Here is a 20,845-nt window from a genome sequence, read left to right on the forward strand (position 1 = left end):
GATATCAGTGTGGGCTTCCGCGAAAACCTTTTGCATCACAGACTATTTTTTTTGCTAGCAAATACATGTGCTTCTGATGTAGCGCAGAATAGAAAACGTTGATTTTTGTAGTGCATATGGCAGTCTACCTTCCGTGTGCCCCAGAGCTCTAGTGTGGTAGTGTTAGCGCCATTATCTCATCGTCTGTCTAGGTTAATCTTGAGAGCGATTATGGAGTTGATCCGACCGTCGAGACTGCGCGTAACTCGACCGTGATTCCGATGCCTAATGCCACCTGAGAAGCGAGTCAGACAAAAGGTGCCTTTTGAGACGAGCTTTGACTTCTCGCATGCTAAATTGGAGACACTATTCACTGCCTGTTTACAGGAGGTATTCCGGGGCCTGAAATGGGAACAGTTGGGGATAAGAGTTAATGGAGAATACCTAATTTGCAATTCGCCGATGACATTGCCTTGCTAAGCCACTGCAAAGCATGATCAATGAATTAGACAGGCAGAGCAGAACGGTGGGGCTAAAAGTTAACATGCAGAAAACCAAAGTAATGTTCAACAGCCTAGCAAGGGAACAGCAGTTCGCAGTTGGTAGCCAGGTTCTGGAAGTAGTAAGAGAATGTCTATTTAGGGCAGGTAGTGACAGCTGATCCAGATCATGAGAGGGAAATAACGAATAAGAATGGGGTGGAGCACATATGGCAGGTTATCTCAGATCATGAATGGCAGTTTACCAATATCCCTCACGAGAAAAGTATACAACAGCTGTATCTTACCGGTACTCACCTATGGGGCAGAAACGTGGAGGCTAACAAAGAGGTTGGTTGGTTGGTTTATGGGGTTTAACGTCCCAAAGCGACTCAGGCTATGAGAGACGCCGTAGTGGAGGGCTCCGGAAATATCGACCACCTGGGGTTCTTTAACGTGCACTGACATCGCACAGTACACGGGCCTCGAATTTCTCCTCCAAAGAAATTCAACCGCCGCGGCCGGGATCGAACCCGCGTCTTTCGGGCCAGCAGCCGAGCACCGTAGCCACTATGCCACCGCGGCGGCCTAACAAAGAGGGTTCAGCTTAAAGGGATACTGAACCAAACTTTTGGAGCTGCTCTTTTGCATGTAAACAAGAGCTTGACTGCTAAAATAGATAAATATGACAAGCATTTTAGCGAGAAAGGCGATTTATTTTTTCGCGATTTATTGCCGTATCGTTGCACCTGGCGGCCGCCTGTGGAAGCTGCGACTAGACGTCATTACACCCGCACGCCCACCGTTCCCGCAGAAGCACGATTGCCATCGCTACTCGCGGCTTTTCCATGTCTGTCGTCTGCTCACGGCGTACACAGATACGTCAAGATGTTAATCGATGATGTCTACATACCATAACCGTATGCACGCTTACGTCCGCTAAATGCAGCTACTTTTTCCGGACCTTAAGCCATTTCCAACATTCTCACTTTTAAAACAAGCGCGACGATGTTCAGGCTAGCTAGTGGCGCCATGTGGTGGTTAGGAGGGGAAGCATTGTTGTCAACAAACCGACACACCTCTTAGCCTAAAGGGGGCAGAATTGTCACTCTAAATATAAAATAAAGCAAATTTATCACTCGTAAGTTTTCTTATGGGCGACAGGAGACGAAGCGAAAGACCGGTGGCCCATTTATGGCCAGTGAACGCACTGAAGAAGCCAGTAACGACGACGCAACCAGTCCGAAGCAATTCGAAGGGCGCCGCCATGTTTGTCGCCGCGGTAGGGTGCCATGATGTCACGCTCTTCACCTCGCGCTGGCCGGGAGGGCTTGGCGCTAGCTCATGAAACATTGAAAATAAAACCATCCGCTGAAAAATAAGCGCAGTGACGACTAGATTTTGGTGTAATCACATTCCGAGAATCTATTTGCAGCGTTTTTGTTCAATTTTCAGATTTTGCTTCGGTATCCCTTGTGGGGTTTAAAAATAGGGGAGATAAACACGTTCTCCCTGCTTAACCGCGGCTGCCACAGTTCAAAACCGCGCGGACCCCACCCCGTGGTCGCGAGTGCTACCGAGCGCTCGCCGACCACGGCGGGCCCTGCTCTGCGGAAACAAAGGAACGACACACTGGCTGACACAAACAAGGCATTTATTGCTATAACAACAATAACGCCAGCTAGCAACAAAATACACTGAGGAATCGAGAATGTCCGACTCACCAGCACAGTTACGAGCGAACGTTCGCCCTTGCTAGGGCAAACGGGAAGAGCTCCGAGGCCGGACGGGACGGGGCGGCAGGAGCAAGTTCCGACCACGAGGCGCCCGCGGCGAAGAGCGGAGCAGAACGCGAAGCGTCCGCGTCCTTTCCCGGTACCAAGGAGAAGAGAGCCTGTCGCTCCCCGCGAGCGCGCAGCAAAACGCCATCCGTGGCGCTGGTGTCGCTGCGACGCGAGCGCTCTCCCCTGTTAGTTGAAGTAACCAAACTGAGAAGAGTGTGTTTCGGGGGAGCTAACTACAGGCAACTAGTGCGTTGCGGGAAAGCGAACGCAGGGGACGAAGGCGTCCCCACACCCTTTAAGTTAAGGACAACGCAGCGAGCTATGGAAAGAGAAAATGATAGGTGTAAAGTTAAGAGATCGGAAGCGGGCCTAGTGGGTGCGAGAACAAACGCGCGTTAATGATATCCTAGTTGAAATCAAGAGGAAGAAGTGGGCTGGGGCAGGGCACGTAATGCGAAGGCAAGATAACCACTCGTCCTTAAGGGTAACGGAGTGGATTCCAAGAGAAGGCAAGCGTAGCAGGGGGTGGCAGAAAATTAGGTGGGCGGATGAGATTAAGAAATTTGCGGGAATATGGTGGCCGCGGCTGGCGAGGGATAGGGTTAATTGGAGAGCCATGGGAGAGGCCTTTGCCCTGCAGTGGGCGTAGTCAGGCTGATGATGATGTTTTCAAAATAACATCAGTTCCTTTAACTCTGTATAAACCTTTTCAGGACCCCCGGCAAAACCGGTTTTCTGGGCTGTGCCGGGAACGTGGGGGAGCTTCGTGCCCAACTCTTTTCTGTACTACGAGCACAGCCCAGCGCACAATATGGCGGCGCCCATGGACCTCTTTTTGAAAAGGTCTATAGTTTATAAAGTAGTGTGTACGTGAAGCTCACTCCGTCACGGATTGACAACAGCATTTCTTGGCAAGCTTTACAGTGCTGACCATTCAGCACGGGACATCTGAACACTCCTCAGATGCATTCGAGGGATTAGCGTAGATGAGTCATTGAGAGAATATCATCCTTCCACCACTTAATCTAGCCTTCTGTTGGCACCAGCAATCACCCAAAAATTTTAAGCGAAACCCTTGGCCAGGCTGACTTCGGCAATAGTCGATGGGATTAACGTAAAAACTAGAAAATAAAATACTCTTTCAAGCAGCCTTGAAATTTGTATCGACCAGGCAATAAAGCCATTGCATGTGCATCACTCCGAGGAGCCAAGCTTAAATTTTTCCGTTCTGAAAATTGGTAAAGAAGTGCATAACACACATTAAAGAAAACGTGCCGAGCGTTTTCACGGCCACTATGGCACTTGTGAAACTGCAGTCGTGAAACATCTTTGACTAAATTACCGCAATCTTTACCTCGCTAGATTGCAAAAGAACCGAGTCAGAAACAGCAGTATTTTAGCGAAAATGCAGCGCTGGGTCAAATCTTTATTGAGCGGAGCATCAGTGTGCCAAAAAATATTGAAGAATATACAACAGTGTAAACCTTATGCTAATAAAAAACTTTGCTGTACTGGGGAGGACGAGTTTGCTTTGATTGGTCATGTCGCAAGTGCTCATGTTTAGTGCTTTCATGCTCGATAAGGTGATAAATGTGTCCCGTAGTAGAGTCAAGCATGTAGCATCACTTTATAGTGCTTAATAACAGCGTGAAAAAAAAAAGCACACACTTACACGCGCTCACGTGTTTCTGCAATCACATCAGGCTGGGGAGCGCGCGATGGCCTTCGAAGCATGCCGTGCGCAGCAGCGCCTACAGCTGGTGGGCGTGGAGAATCGAGGAGAGTGTGGCCACTATCAGCATCAAGGGGCAACAAAGTGGCCTCTGCACTTGCAGCACAAGGAACCATCACTCTGATGTAACCCATACTCATGCCAGGATACACACAGGAGGAGGGGGTGTGGCTAGTCATGATGCTGCCCTGCCATTGCCCCTCCTTGTGAAGATAACGCACAAGCAGGAACTCCACAAGTTAGCTTACAATTTAATGCAACTACTAGGAACTGCAAGCCATCAGGTGATGTTTCCTCACCCATTCCGATCTCTTAGCTCTACACCTATCATTTTTCTTTCCATAGCTCACTGCGTTGTCCTTAGCTTAAGCTAGACCATCTTTGTTAGCCTCTGCATTTCTGCCCCATAGGTGAGTACCGGTAAGGTACACCTGTTGTATCTTGAGGGATATTGGTAAACTGCCATTCATGATCTGAGAGAACCTGCCATAGACGCTCCACCCCATTCTTATTCTTCTGGTTATTTCCCTCTCATAATCCAGATCAGGTGTGACTATCTGCCCTAAATAGACATATTCTCTTACTACTTCCAGCACCTTGCCACCAACTGCAAACAGGTGTTCCCTTGCTAGGCTGTTGAATATTACTTTGGTTTTCTGCCTGTTAATTTTTAGCCCCACCGTTCTGCTCTGCCTGTCTACCTCATTGATCATGGTTTGCAGTTCATGTCCTGAGAGGCTTAGCAAGGCAATGTCATCAGCAAATCGCAAATTACTCGGGTGTTCTCCATTAACTCTTATCCCCAACTGTTCCCAATCCAGGCCCCAGAATACCTTCTGCAAACAGGCAGTGAATAGCATTGGTGAGATTGTGTCCCCTGCCCGACACCTTTCCTTATTGGAATTTTATTACTGACTTTCTGAAGTCCTATGGTAGCTGTGCAGTCATTACGGATATCTTCCAGTATTTTCATGTAAAACTCTCCTACACCGTGATTTCGCAGTGCCTGCATAACTGCCGAGGTTTCCATTGAGTCAACTGTTTTCTCGTAATCAATGAAGGCTATATAAAAGGATTGGTTATATTCTGCGCATTTCTCTATCCCCTGATTGATAGCGTGAGTGTGGTCTATTGTCGAGTATCCTTTACGAAAGCCTGCCTGATCAGTTGGTTGATTGAAGTCTAAGGTTTCCCTGATTCTATTAGCGATTACTTTAGTATTTTAAATACCCTGTAGGCAACGGACAATGAGCTGATCGGTCTGATTTTTCAAGTCCTTTATGTCTCCTTTCTCGTGAATAATGTGAGCGTTCTTCCAAGCTTCTGATACACTCGAGGTCATACGGAATTGCGTATACAGGGTGGCTAGTTTTTCAAGCACAATCTCTCCTCCATTCTTCAACAAATCCGCTGTTACCTGATCCTCAAAAGCTGCTTTCCCCTATGCATTGCTCCTAAGGCTTTCTTTACTTCTTTTGTCACTGGCAGGATATCCCATTGCTGTGCGCTACTGACACTCTCAGTAATATTCTCATTACACTGGCTACTGTATAAATTTTTGTAGGACTCTTTGCCTACTTTTACTATCTTATCTGCAGCCCTCCACTATGGCGTCCCTCGTGGCCAGAGTTGCCTTGGGATATTAAACCCTATGAAATCAAATCATCTGAAGTAGAGTTATCTGTAATAAAAATTTAAATATCACCGTTCTCTCTCTCCTGAAATTTTTGCACGCTAAAAGGCTCCTCTGCCAGCCGAGCTGCTGACACTGCGGAAATTCCTCCAGCAGCTTGCTTATGCACTGGTGTGATGGGGCTGACTGGACGCACACCTGTGTGTGAAAGAATTTGACCATTTCCAATGGCACGAAGGATACCAGGAGTGTGGAAGGTGCTCTTTTGAGCTTGATTTGAGCTGCATATCATCATCATCAGCCAGACTACGCCCACTGCAGGGCCCCTCCCATGTCTCTCCAACTAACCCTGTCCCGTATCCCCACAAACTTCTTAGGCCCAAACTCTGAAAGCTTCCTTTCCTTCCAGGCCGCCTTTCGGCGAATGTTCGATGGAGGAAGCTCTGAAAGCTCTCCTTGCCACTCCTCAAGTAAGGAACGCATGCCGCGTGTCTGGGTTTGAGGGTTCCTTCACATCGGACAATAGGACGCCGAGTAGGAAGTTGCATTCCAGCAGCGACAAACACGGCAGCGCCCTTCGAAGCTGGGCCCCTCGATTCGGTCTGAATTCGTTGTCGTTACTGCGTTTTTCAGTGCGTTCGGTGGCCATAAATGGGCCACCGGTCTTTCGCTTCGTCTCATCTTGCCTCTAAGGAAAGTATGAGTAATAAATTTGCCTTATTTTTTTATTTAGATTGGCGATTCAGCCACTTTTAGGCTTAAGACAACCATCGGTTTGACAGAAATGGTTTCCGTCCTAACAACCAGATGGCGCTAGTAGGCTGATGCAAAGGGAATAGCCACATAAAACATTGCCTCGCTGTTTCCATAAGCTGTATTAACAGTGGAAATTTGAGAAATGTTGTAACGTCCGGCAAAATACCTGCCTTTAGCATACGTAAGCATGCACAGGCTTATGGTACATAGACAGCATCGATTTATGCCATTTGCTAGCCATATCTCTTACGCCACGAGCGGCGATGTGGTGGCCAGGAGGTGTGAACGAGGCAACATTTCGGCGGTGGCGGATTTCGCTCACTCTCGCCGCCGAATGCCCAAGTGTGACCGAGCCGCATTGCTGCGGAATCTGAACGCAAATTCTTCCTCCGAGTGCACTTCCACTGGACTCACCACGCCGCGAAGCAGCCTACCTGTTGGAGGATACAAGTACACTTCATCCAATGCGTAATCACTAGCACTGTTAAAAAATTGCGCGTAGTCGCCCGCGTAGCGGTCAGTCCACGTTGCCATTTTTTCCCGCCTGCTCAACTGAGCTCACGCCGGGCTCGTGTCCTCGTCGCTCGTGTGAGTGAGCGGAGTCACTTGTGGCAGCAGTGAGGTGAAGCGCTCCTCCAGGGCCAGGAGCGACATAAGGACGCATGAAGGCAGCTGGCACCTCACTGCAGTGAAACGTAACGGGGCAGCAGAAAGTTAGGTGGGCGGATGAGATTTAACCCCAAACTCTGAAGGCTTCCTTACTGTAAGGAAGCCTTCAGAGTTTGGGGTTAAATCTCATCCGCCCACCTAACTTTCTGCTGCCCCGTTACGTTTGCCTTCTCTTGGAATCCACTCCGCTACCCTTAAGGACCAGCGGTTATCTTGCTGTTCGCATTACATGCCCTTCCCAAGCCCATTTATTCCTCTTGGTTTCGACTAGGATGCCATTAACCTGCATTTGTTCCTTCATGCACTCCGGCCACTGCCGATCTCTTAACGTTACACCTGTCATTTTCCTTTCCATAACTCGCTGCGTTGCGCTCAGTCCAAGTTAAATTCTTTTTGTTAGCCTTCATTATTTCTGCCTCATAGGCGAGCACCAGTAGGATGCTCGCCTAGGTAGAAAAAAAGATGGGGAAAAACAAAGTAAGCACACTGGAAGGTCCCAATTATTCTGGAATGAAGCAGATCCCTTCAGGTGTTCAGTCTAGCTGCAACGCAGTGAGATTCTTCCCAAGGGTGAGGACCAATGCGAGGCTAACGAACCCTGCTTGCGGTGCTGGGCTGCTCCTGTCTTGCATGCAACAGGGCTTGGCCATTTCCTTGGTTGCCTGAAAAGTCTGTCCTTAGGCGTGCTGCCAGTGTTCCCATCCATTGCAGCAGCAGGTGCCTGACTCATTGAGCGGAGCCTGTCACGCAGTGATCCTGTTTTGCATATTATCCTGTTGTTTTGCATATTATTTTCAAACAGTTATCTTCTTTCCTGGAGGAGCACAACTTAATCGATTCCCGACAGCACGGCTTCTGCAGGGGCGTATCTGCAATCACGCAACTTATAGAGGCAGTGCATGATTTTGCAGCAGCACTCGATAAACAAAGCCAGATCAATATTTTTTTTAGATTTTGAAAAAGCTTTCGACTGCGTGTCCCACCCAAAGCTGCTATTAAAACTGCAAACCATACTCAAGAACGACACATTGCTTGCATGGACAGCAGCTTATCTTTCCTGTAGAGGCCAATGTGTGGGAATTGATGGAGTGTGCTCGAGCCATATGTTTGTCCAGTCGGGTGTTCCACAGGGATCTGTTCTTGGGCCCCTTTTCTTCCTAGTTTTTATTAATGATATTGTTAGTGTAGTACCCGTGAAAATAAAACTTTTTGCTGATGATTGTATTGTTTATCAAGAAATTAAACTCGAATGACCAATCTCAACTAAATTCTTCGCTAGCTCAAATAGAAAACTGGTGCTCAACGTAGTAAATGAAAATAAACAGGAAGAAAACGGTAACAATGACAGTAACACGCAAAAGAAAACCCCTCCTGTTTCCCTATTCCGTCAATGGACACCCGTTATCTTCCGTTAAAAGCTGTAAATACTTAGGTGTAATCCTCACGTCAGATCTCAGATGGAATGAACATGTTTCATACATTACAAAAAAGGCTATGCAGAAACTAGGTTACCTGAGAAGAACCCTGCACAATTCTACACACGAGATAAAACTCCTTGCCTTCAAAACTTTTATCAGACCCGTTCTTGAATACGCTTCTATAGTCTGGGATCCGTGCACTCAATTAAACATTGCCAAACTCGAAAGCATGCAAAAAAAGGGAGCTCGATTCATCTATAGCTCATATAGTTGGCGTACCTCAGCAACAGCACTTGTGGAAAAAGCTAATTTAGAACCATTACAATTGCGGCGGTATTATGAACGAATGAAATACATGCATCTACTCTACAATAGTAAGCTAGGTATAGATAGTAGCATTTATATCGAACCTGTTATACGGCGATGTATACGATCAAACCATTCCAAAAAATTAAAAGAATATATGTGCCGAACAGATACCTTTCAAAATTCCTTTTTTCCGAGAACCGTCCGTCAGTGGAACGCTTTGCCTTCCGACGCTGTGGATTGCCCGACTGTCGAATCTTTCTTATCAAAATTGAAGTGCATAAGTTAACTCAACCTAAGCGTTTTTGGTTCCCGCTATTGATATTACTTTGTGGTTGGCATTCTTGTGATTGCTGACGGATCAGCGTAGGTCTATCGTTAGTGTTTATCTCCTAAAGCGTGCTACTGATGCCAGTGTTCTTGTGTTATGTGCCAGTGTTGCTTCTATATGCCTGAAGGGCGTGAGCTTGTACAAAGCATTTTTCTTTCTTATTTTTTCTTTTCTTCTCGGTGAAGCAGGCGGATGACACCACTGTTGTCATTATCATGTCTTGTTGCGCTTTTTCTTTCCTCACAAGGTATGCTCACTCCTGCCAAAGGCCCTCTGCGAAGGCTGGCAGCACCTCTGAAATGGATAAAAATCCCAGGCCTTCAGTGAGGCATGCCTCTGGGGGACACACCCTCGCCTTGACGAGTGCAGTGAAGGGATGGATTGCTGGCACAGCCACTCTTTTATTGACAGCATGCAGTTTCAGTGGGCCTTCCAGAGGGGAAATCCAGGCGAGATTCACCACACAAGATTCGTAACAAACGTGGTAGAAAAAAAAAGAGGAGATTGTCTCTCTCACTGCAGGACAGCACCTGGCCTCAATCTGACCCACAGCATCTCCTCTGGCAACCATTGAGGCTGCACTGTACTGCAGTGCACACCTTCCGCCAACCACGCTCTTTGATCACACACACACACACGGCATCGGTCCGAGTTGGCCAAAATTGCAGCACGCCAACGCCTGTGGTCAAGAACTTAACTTCACCACTGTTGATAAATGGCGACAAACCCAAAGAAGCACCCACAGACAGATTAAGAGAAGGAAAAAAATAAATGCTTTCCAGAAGATCGAGCGACATAAAGTGGCAGCTTGTATACCCGAAAAGTGTACACAGGGGGACTAGTCACTTTGTGAGGCCAAGTTTCCCAACTGATCAAACGCTCTGGCTACAACCATACTCTGCAGACTCTGCACAGCCCATTAAATGACAGGCAAATGGGGTCCCTAGGTGAGCGCAGAGGGTGCACTGTGGCGGAGTGAGCCCAGTGCTGCCTTCTGTGGCCACACGAGGAGACACCTCGAAGGAGCACTCAACTCGCTGCTCGTTGAACCTTTTCACCAGACTGGCAGATTTGCCTCAGTCATCACGGGAGAAGGAACGGGGTTCTCAACTCCTCGACAGCTACAACTGCAGTACTATCTGTTGAAAGCACATTGGTAAACAGCGTCGACACTGAAGAAATGATCATCAGCGTTGCAGCCCTCGTAAATTTGATTACGAGTGGGTGAGTTCACCAAGTGCCTCTACCATCTGTACAACTGTTAGTTCCTGACCAGAGTAATATGAAAGGTGCACCCGAATACAATTTTGCGGAGAAGATCGAACTTGCTACAGTAGACTTCTGACAATTCTTGGATAAAATGAACATTGCCAGATCATGTGGCTGTTTCCCATAGTAAAGAAAATCAGCTGAGCTGTTTTGCTGCAGTCCAGACAAACTTTGTAGCGACCATCAACCGCAGCTACAACGGAACTCACGAGCTGTCCACGCGGCAAGGAAAGCAGACAATATACAAAACACTTCCACACATGAAAGTCCACAAGATGGCTTTTGGTACATAAGCCGTCTTGTGGTAGCACTGCTTTCGTGCTGGTGCAGAAAAGGCACGGCACCGTAAGAACCTGCGCTGGCACAGAGATGATGTCTCCGTCAGACGGAAAGGTGCATCCACCCATTCACTTGGGGCTCAAAAACTCCCACCACACATGTTATCGCAGATAGTGCACACTGCCTGATGCAAAGGCCTGGCAACAGCTGTGCTGCAGAAGCGGAGAGATGGCTGCTTGGGGCAAGACGGAAAGCAAAAATCAGAAAAACAGAGACGGCCATCTCCAAACAGTTTCTTCTCTCACTGTTTTCACATGGGCCACTTCTGATAAGATGTCAGGCAGTCTACTGTAATCTCCAGTCACAGTCTTCTATGGCATAAATTTTAGCCGCTTACTGAACCTTAGCAAGCTGTTGCCATAGGCAAAATTTCACCAGAGTTGGGGCTTCCACTGCTACAACTTTTGTTTGGTGGGCCCATCACCTGTAGCTATTCGGCAATAGAAGACTCCTGTAAAATGGCATGCCTAAATTCTGGCTGTATACATGCTTTCTGCTCCACACCAAGGTTTGTGGCACTCACTGGGATCATGACAGCTCCAAAACATAATGAATGATACGGAAAACGAGGTCACTAATGATCTTCAAAGATCTTCAAAGCCTTCATGTTACAGCACATTTTCTCTGAGCATCTATCAACAGGCAACCCTAAATGGGAGTCACCCTAAAGAGATTCTCTAACATGTTTAAATTGCTTGGCCCCAAAAATGACTTGACAGTAGGAACCTGCTTCACGACCATGCACAGCACTCTGTTCGTCCCTCGTCTCTTCCTGCTTCCTTTCTTTGGGCGTGCGCCATTGCACTGAAGAACCACGAGTGTAAATCAAGTATACCAACTAGCCCAAGAACTGATGCACATACATCAATCCTCTCATGGGTTTCTTCACACTGATTTTTTTCTTTACAAAGGTTCTATCACAAAACGAAGTTTGTGATCCCTTACTTCCTCTCTACCGCACACATTTGCCACCTCGTCACTTGCATTGTTTTAACGAGGCACATGTCCCAGTCTGCTTGGAGAAAACATACTGCGGTAAATGACCACCTAGACACCTCCCGTTCTGTGAAAGTGTTTGCATTAATAGATACTTAGCATTGTCTGTGTAAACTGTGCTGACCCTGGTGGCTACAAGTGTGCCTGAGCGGGCCCTGCTCCATTCGCCACTGTGTCCCTGGTCACTGCTGCACAGTCTACTCGCCCATCCCTGCAGGCATAAATGAGGTTTTTTTAAAGCAGTCCTCGACTGCTTCTAGACTCAAGAGTTTGAGAGAAGCCCGTCTGGTCGGGATGCTACATGAAAAATAGTCGGCAGCGTCCAGGAGAAAATGAAACGTTGCTGCAGTTCCCCACGGAAGCCTTTTCCACAGTGGAGGTGAAATGCAGTAGTGCCGTTGTAAACACGGTGCAGGACAGACACCTTGCACATGCTGGCGGCACACTTCCACCACTGTGATTCAGTCTGAACAATCAACGTGTTGTTTTCTTTTGCATGGGGGCACTGCACTGGCTGTGCCCAGTTTGGCCAGTGCGCTTGAATCCATGTGGCCAGTGCACACAGTTTTCTTTCACATTTCCTCAACCTTGAGCCTGCACCCATTCACACGTATGCCTCCTGCAGGACTCACAGCTCTGTGATGGCTACCAGTGCAGGATGGGCGTGCAAGCAGACAGGCCACCATTGCACTGCACGTGTGGACAGGGTTGGTTGCCAGTTTCAACTCTTCCTAGCTACGCACATCGCTGTAAACCCCCAAGTACAAGGTGTGTGAAAAATGTAGACAATTTACATGCGCTGCTAATCTTCACATTGTCAGTTGCCACAGTGTCACACAATGCTGCTGTGTTCACCTCTTCATCAGTGCTCATGCGAGTGCCTACTGGATCACCTGCCACAGGTGGTCTGGGCCAGGCCGAAACAGGAGGCGCCACTGGCGAAACACACGCTCCTCCTCCTGGCTGTGTCTGCTTTCATTCACCACTCGGATGGAACTGCCTGTGTGGTTGGGTTCGATAAATTGTAGTAAACACCTCCAACCATGACGGCCCCAGTCATTCCTGAAGAAAAAGCCAAGCCAGCTCTGAAACTAAGACTACAAAGTTTTGGCTGCAGGTGTCTCACAGTTTACCATGAGAGTACAATGCAAAGGCTGGAGCACATCCCAAGGCCTGCTAGCTACGAGCTCTGTGTCAGCCGCCTCACAACCCTGTAGGAGTAGCAATAAACACTACAGCAACTTGGCATCAAGCATAAAATGTGGTGTGCTAAAAATGCCACTGTCAACACTGATGGCTTCCAACATCTTGCATGCTGCCAACATGTGGAGCACTTTTGCCAATGAGGCGACAGCCTGAGCAGAAGTGGCCACCCCCGCCCTGACCCGAGAAGAGATCACAGACTGCACCACAGAGGCACCCCCCCCTGCAACCTTGGCTGCGTCCAACTCAAACAGCCTTGCGCGTAGGTAGAGCAACTTGTTTGCAATAAAAATCACCAGCATATGTCGACCGCTCCTCTTCAACTACCAATAAAAATGGACAGCCCGCGTCACACGGGCCGGTAGTGTCCTCGGGGCGTGTGCCAGAGCTCGCCAGCCAGCAGGCGGCGTGCCATCTCGCGCCTCAGCAGGCCCAGCTCCTTGGACAGCTTCTGGAGCAGGCTGTTGTTCTCGATGGCACGCCGGGAGAGGTAGGGCATCACCTCGTCAATGGGGCCGTACGGGACGTACTTGTACACCGAGTAGCCCGCCTGGCCTGCACCACGTGTGCCACACCATTCGAACACTCACTCCCACAGACTCCACCACAAGAGGCCACGGAAGAAGAAGGAGCACTCACCCAGAGGGAAGCTGACCTGGTCGCACATCCCCAGCAGCTGGCCAAAGCAGACGACCCGGTCGTCCGGCCGGATGCCCAGCTCTTGCATTCTGCGCAGACAGGGCAGCAGCAGCAGGTGGCTTGGGAAACAGCATGGCTGCCACTTGCATGCCATCAGACATTCACCCAACGCAAGAGAGCACAGCAGCGCTACTTTCAATTACATTTCATTCCAAAGACCGGCTGACATAACTAGAAACATGTACGGGGGGAGGGAACTTACAAGAGGGGGCAACAAAGCCAAAGTCATGTTGCCACGCGATTATGGCACAGATACCGAATCTCTTTTTGTGAAAAAACGACCCGCTGGTGTGCTTACGTGGTCACTGCTAATCCATCTCACATGCCTCTAGAGTCTCTCATGTAATCTGTGTACGGTGGCGGCTATCAATAACTGTGGATCTCCTGAAGCGGGAAGACGGGCAAAGAGTATCAGTCCCAGGGAGGACCACGGTGCCAAGAGAGATGACAAGCAAGCTGCCACAGTCTGGTGATGGTGGTGGCAAGGCAGAATGATGCTCTCAAGTAGACTCTCAGTAAGATGAACAACTGAGACCATTGGGTTGGCCTCCCACTGGATTCAGTGTAAAAAAGACAAACTGTTTTACGTGTGATGCGGTTAAGACAAACTTTTTCAGCAACCGTGAATCCCAGTGACCCTACGCACAGTGCTCTTCACAGCACTGCCAAGAAAAGAAAAAATATATGAATGCAAAAAAAAAAAAAAATGCACCCCTGACAAGGTAGGTTCTGCGCAACTTTTCGTGGAGAACCTGTACAGAGGGGACATGCAGGGAAGCTTTCTCGCCGATGCAGAAAAGTGAGGGCACCTTCGCCTGTGCGCAGTGCAGATCTCAGATCTTGGAATCATGCACGTGCCACTGGTGGATAGGCACAGAGTAGTTTGACTTGGAACAGCTGGGAGCTGAAACTAACATGGCATCACAATGTGCACTACCAGGGTGCAGATTGTATGGGCACTGCCTGCGGTGGAAAGATGCGCAGAGCGGAACACCGAGGAGACCAAAACTGGACCAGTGCAAGTAGGAAAACACGATGCTCTCAGTGTGCACTTCATGCACAGTAGGCCACTATATTCACCCTTTTCATGTAACACACATTTGGACATGCACAATGTGCGTACTTCTGGTAAGACGAACCTCTGATAAGACGGACATATTCTGCGGTCTCAAAGGAAGTCCACTGTAGTTGGGCCTGTTTGGTACTTCACCTCCAACTCAGTGTGAGCAAAAGGACAGAACTAGTGCTGACTGTCTTCTTTCTTCATCCCTGTGAACCTCGAGGTTAATTACTGTTCAGCTGCCCACTCATTTCTGAAGAAGGCTCCACACTGCTATGTTTTGAACATCCTTTTGACAGGCATACCAGTAGAGACATGCTGCAAGCATCTGCACACAACGTTTTGTTGTGTTGCTCATGGCGAAACTCGTCGCGGCAGTAAAGCCTTCTCGGATGGCCCACCTGTGCCCCAGATGGCACACACCTTCACAAATGGCATCCGGCTGCATGCTCCCAAAGGTGCTCTCAAGACCGCATTCCATCTGTTCCCTTTCCTGGCCATTTCGGTCACTGTGGGGCACTGGAGCATTAGCTGAATATTGGGGGTGGTCTGTGGTATGAAGGGCACATTAAGCGGGGACATAATTCTATATTCAGTGCACTGAATGTGGTCATTTTAAAGCGGCCTACTGCAGACAAAGTTATATTTAGTGTTCGGCTCATCATGCACCGGTGGTCGTTGTCACCAACATTGCAATCAATCAACTGTGTCGCCTGTGCTAAGCGGGGAAAACGTATTTATATTTCCCCTATTAAAACCCCATATCTGGCGCCCAATGTGGGGCCTGCTCTTGAAACATTCGACAACTGTCTGTTCGGAGGAACGCTCTTTGTCTGGACTTGACAAGTGCTAGACCTAGCGTGAATTCTGATCGCTAGGATCTGTGGCATGCTTTCTTGAGTGCGAGCCGTATTGCGCTGCAGCATGTTTGAACTTTTCGACATGCTCAGCACGTTTTTCGTCAAGTTTTCTCTGCAGTTTCTTCAGCACAAGAACCACGTGGTCCGCATCGACGGAGCACGAGGCCTAGCGCCCACGCAGTTGCCGGGCTCGAAGTGAGTAAGCATGGAAGCTGCATGCGTGGTCCGAGTTTTCTGTATATATTTTCTCGCTGTCTCTTTTTCGACTCTGGGAGTCGCGGCTCCGGGTGGCCTGGGGCCACGGGTGCCGCTAAGAGCTCGCTGGTATTGCAGCTCGGCACCAGGCGCTCCGACACCGTCCGATACGGTGGGCGCCGACCGCTCAGAAGCTGCTTCGTGCAGTGAGTAAGATAGGACCACCCCACAAAGCTGATTTCTCCTCACGGCTGTGAGCACGAAACCTGTTTCAGGTCTTTCTTTTGTTGAGAATCATCGTCACAATGGTAGTGAGGCCTAAGGCTTTTCAGAGCTGCCTGCACCATGTCGGAAGAGACATGACCACTGGAACGTGGCGTTGAGAGGGGGCGCACTTTGCTGCCCACCCGTTTTGTAACCTCGCATGAACTAAGCAGTAAAGGGCTTTGTTCACTCGAACTTTGCGTTGCACAGCCGCCCGACACGTTTTGCTAGCGAGTTGAGCATTGAGCCACGAGGCCCCTTCGGACGCCGTTTCCCCTTCCGTGACCTACGTTAAAGGCATGCGGAGTGCATTTCAGAAATCTTGCAGATCCAGTGGGGCCACCCAGGCTTGTTGTCCTGTGCACATTGTCTCGCTGCCGCCTGCTGCAACGGAGCTGCCTGTATCCTGTTTGGCGCATCCATCCGGGGCAGCCGTGGCGAGACCAGTCAGCAGGCACTTCCACCTGCTGTTAGCCTGGGGACAACTGCAGAATCCTGGCCTGCAGTTTTCAACCGGCCTTCTCTTCACAGGCCTGCGGACACATAGCGCACGGGCCATGCAAGTTGTCCCAGCGCAGACCTTGTGGGTTTCTAAGTGGACACAGGCCATCACCCACCGCGGGTTCGAGCTTCGCGCGAGCCAAGGGCCCCGATCAGCCGTCACCACACACACTGGGACACCGCTGCAGCGCACTCAACCTCCGCTGGGAGGAGAGCGATTCGCCGCAAAGAAATAGGCCTCCAAGTTCACAAAGGAGACGTTTATTCACGTCGTCCTTCAGCAGTACACACACACTCAATAGTCACCCCGTCCCGGGGGCGCGCGAGGAGCAAGGCTCCGCTGCGCGCACGAAGCGACTCGAGCAATGCGCGCCGCTAGCACGCCGCTGCAGGAGAATGTCCCCGCGGCAGTGCTGTGATCTCCCTCTCGTGTCGACTGTTGGGCCGGTTGCGAGAGAGAGTGGGCAATCAACGCAAGGTACGCCTGTCTGAGATCACTGGACCCCGCTGGACAGGCTCGAGCCGCTGCAGGTCAGAGGACACGTGCGGGCGAGCTCGAGTAAGCACTGGTCCGAGCGGCAAAGGCCGGCAGGGACAAACAGTAACGTACGCACCTTTCGCTGTCTCGGAGGGATCTCTCTCTCTGGGCCCCGCTCGGACGGTCGCGCGGTGCGCGGCCGCCCAAAACGGGTCCCGAATTCCCGCCAAAAAGGCGCCAATGGCAAAGGCCCTTGGGGAGCCGGGGCGGAGCTGTGGCTAAATGACAGTGATTAGTCACCCAGCCGCCTCTCCACCGCCTGAGACGGGAGCAAGGGAAAGAGGAGAAACAACGCGGGAGGCCGGCACAGCCGCGCAAAGGCGACGGCGGAAAGCCAGGATTCCCACAACCTTCATGCCACCTTCGGAATACTGCGGAAGACAGCATGCTGCGGAAGACAGCATGTCGGCGTGACCTCCACCGCAAGACCTGCCTTAAGTGCATGAACACCAGGAGACTCCTCCACAGCATGTACTTGTAGGCGCGTGGGTCTATTTATGCACCCTCAACTCTTCCCCGGTGGTTCGCTTCCCCGCAATGCACGCTCCTTATTTGTGTTACTTCAACTGACAGGGGAGGGCGCTGGCGTCGCAGGCGACACTAGTGCCACGAATGGCGTGTTTGCTGCGCGCGCGCGGGGGAGAGACGGTCGTCTTCTGCTTGGGGCTGGGGAAGTGCGAGGACCTCACGCACGACGCTCCGCTTTTCGTCGGCGGGCGCCTCGTGGTGGGAACATGTTCCCGCCAGCCCGTCCCATCCGGCCTCAGAGATTCCCTTTGCCCTGGCGTGGGCGAACGTTCGCTCATAACCGTGCTGGTGAGTATAGTCGAGGGTCCTTGGAAGTCCTTGAATTTCATGGCTGAAAACCAGCATGGACCCTGCTGACACCCAACCCTCGCATCTAGCGATCCACAGCACCTCATATAAAGGCCCTGGTTTAAGTCCGGGCTGTTCAACATCCGACGCGAGTTTGTCAAGGCGCATCACACTGCTCAGGCTGATGTTCCTTGCCTTCACTTGCCTGCAATTTATTCTGGATGCACGAAATGTGCGCCTCTGTACCTTTCTTTTCCTGCTTCTGTACGTTACGACACACTATCCGAACTTCCCTGATTAAAGGCCAGTTATGAGTTCAGCTTCTTCTCCGTCCCATTTTGGGTGCTGGTTTTTTTTCAATAATACTAGCCCAGCCCACACTCTTCGCCAATTGGCGGTTTGCAACACTTGTGGGGACGCGACTCGTCCCCTGTAGTTCGCTTCCCCGCAATGCACCCTCAACTCGTTCCCGGTGGTTCGCTTCCCCTCAATGCACCCTCCTTAGTTGTGTTACTTTAAAGGGGTCGTGAAACGTTTTCCGAAAATTTTGAACGACGTGTGTATTTGGAATTCTGACCCTTCATTCTATAGTATACTTTAGTTCGTTTCATTGTCTGGGTTGATTGAATAGCGAAAAAAAACTAAATTTCGGTTTCCCAGCGCGCGTCCCCCTCAACTCACAGAAAACGTCATTTTAAGAAGCCAATCAGAGGCTTCTGTCGTCAACACAACATGGCGGCTTAGCGAGGCCTGTTTAGCCATAGTTGACCGAGGTTACAGCACGCATATTGACTCGAATGTGGCACCGTCGTCTGCTCAGAATGGAGTCTGCTAGCTCTCAAGCTGACACATGTGCGAAAACTTGGACGGCGCGCCGCACCAGTCGCCGCTTGCGAACTGCCGCCTACAGCAAGCAGGAACACGGAGCGGCAAGCATCTTTGCGCCACTTGACTCATGCCCGGCCCACATCCGGTGCACAGCAGCGCCTGCGCGCTACTTGGCTACTGAAGTTCGCACCAGAAAAGACAAAATAGCGATGTTATCAGAAAGACTGCCGGCTGTACTCGGGCGGCCACAAAGCATGCCTGCCCACGTAGCGCGCTTTCGGCAACGGCGCTGGACGACGAACTGCACTGCTCTCTGGCTGCCCTGGTCGTCGCTAGGCCTGTTTCGTACCGAAGCCGCAGTGGACAGCGCTTCGGAAGTAGCCTGGGTTATGATAAAATGCCTGCTTTTGGCATCGCTTTACTGTCGACAGCATCGTCTCACAACAAAACATATGGTCATTGTTGCGGTGCGCTCGGCAGCGGAGCTATATAGCGGACGCCAGGCGCGCAAGCCGGACCGCAACGGCCGCGGGCAGCGGCAGCTGAGCGGCGGTTGTGGCAAGAAATTTGCTCGTATTACAATTGCTGCTTCTACCAGCAACTCGGCATTGTACAGCGATCCTCAAAAATGATCTATTTTCCACACTTCTTGCTCCCAATGTTTATTATTTACACGAAGAAAAACATTTAGCTCATTTTTATGACGCCAGCGGACGGGATCCAGGTTTGCCGGCCGGCCTGCAGCCTCGCTGTATTTCACATTCGCACCAGAAAAGACAAAACAGCGCCATGCTATCAGAAAGGCTGCCTGTTATATTCGAGCAGTGGCAGCATATGCCGAGCTTTCGGCAACGACGCCGCCTGCGGACGCGCCGGGCGATGAAGCTGCGATCGAGGCTTGGCGGCGGCCCTGGTCGTCGCTAAGCCTAGCTGGTTTTGCATCGATACTATCGATACCGCAGCTGAGGGAGCTTCGGAACTGGTCAGCGCTGTAAAAGGTACTACTCTCGTCACCTCTTTAACTGTGAACCTGTTCCATAATAAAATAAAGATATGCTCGATTTCCGCGATGCCAGCGGAGCTAGCAAATGCCAGCTATGCGAGAGGCGACCAGGCAGTAAATAAAGCGGTCATTGGATGAAATTTGCTTGTATCGCCGAATTGAATACTGCCAGGAACTCGGCATCAGCCAACGATCCTCAAAAATGATTCATTTTTGGCATTCATCTATTCCAGTGCTTGTTATGAGCGTGAAAAAATAATACTAGCGTGTTTTTCTGACGCCGGCGGCCGGCATCCAGGCTGACAGGCCGGCCCCGAGAAACGCGTCCCCACGTCATTATGACGCTGGTGCTCTGCGCGCTCGCATTCTGCCCCTTGTCAGTGCGACGCGCCGCGTGCGGCCTGTCATTGACATCGGTTGGGCGCAGGCGGCGAGCTGCTGTCAGTCGTTGTTACGCCGCTCGCAACGGCACGTCGCGCGCCCGGCAAGTAGCAGTCATGCCGAGAGACCGCGACACCTCTGCCTGCGGGAGCCCCGACCGTGAACCTCCGAACCCGGTCGTGGACTCGAGTCTTCATCTCTATCGCAAGGGGTGGGTTGACTCGCAGCCCCATCTGCAAATTATGCCTAACGCTCTTCACGCTTCTGGAATATATTTTTCTGCAGCAAAGAACAGAAGCACGGAGCCGCTGCGCGCCGCGATAGCTGACTCGTTCGTATCGAGTTCATGTAAAGAGAGAGTCGTCGAGATGGGCTGGCCTTGCTCAGCTCGATTCTCTGACTCAAACCACCGCTGTCAAGGAACACCACCTATATAGATAGGTTCACGTAAGCAAGGCTATGTCGAGCCGCTGATACTGAAGCCAAGGAGGATGGAGAAGCAGAACCGAAACTGGTCCCAGGTCAGTGATTGATGTATGACCACGCGCTGCAGTTTAACGGAGTGCAATTACGCGTGCAAATAATTGGAAAACCTTTTTTCACTTTCTGAATTTCTCATAAAGCTATTATTTTAGGGCAAACAAAAGTTGAAGATATCTCTACGTTTCTGAAGATCTTAAAATGACGTAGTCGAGTAGTGCGTGTGCCAGCCGACGGCGGCACATGGTCGTTTCATGAGCTCAAAAAGGCAGCGATTTCGAACGGGCTTTATTAAATGCAGACTCAATATTGAGTCGAAATATTTC

General features: G+C 50.3%; 1 protein-coding gene across 3 annotated transcripts in view; it reads right to left on the minus strand.

Annotated features, from left to right (window-relative positions):
* Positions 1-9,468: 9,468 nt before the first annotated feature.
* slgA (proline dehydrogenase slgA) overlaps positions 9,469-20,845 on the minus strand; it is a 228,041-nt gene continuing 216,664 nt past the window's right edge. For 2 of the 3 annotated variants that reach the window (XM_089563346.1, XM_089563345.1), the window contains 2 exons: positions 13,534-13,622; positions 9,469-13,449 (listed from right to left, as the gene is read on the minus strand). In XM_089563346.1, coding sequence (XP_089419472.1) covers positions 13,244-13,449; positions 13,534-13,622 — 295 coding nt within the window. In that variant the 3' untranslated portion in view covers positions 9,469-13,243. Of the gene's footprint in view, positions 13,450-13,533; positions 13,676-20,845 lie in introns of all 3 variants that reach the window. The other variant, XM_089563347.1, reaches the window with a different exon arrangement.

This window comes from Amblyomma mixtum, chromosome 10 (genome assembly GCF_055824585.1).
Source record: "Amblyomma mixtum isolate Tamu chromosome 10, ASM5582458v1, whole genome shotgun sequence".
NCBI lineage: Eukaryota > Metazoa > Arthropoda > Arachnida > Ixodida > Ixodidae > Amblyomma > Amblyomma mixtum.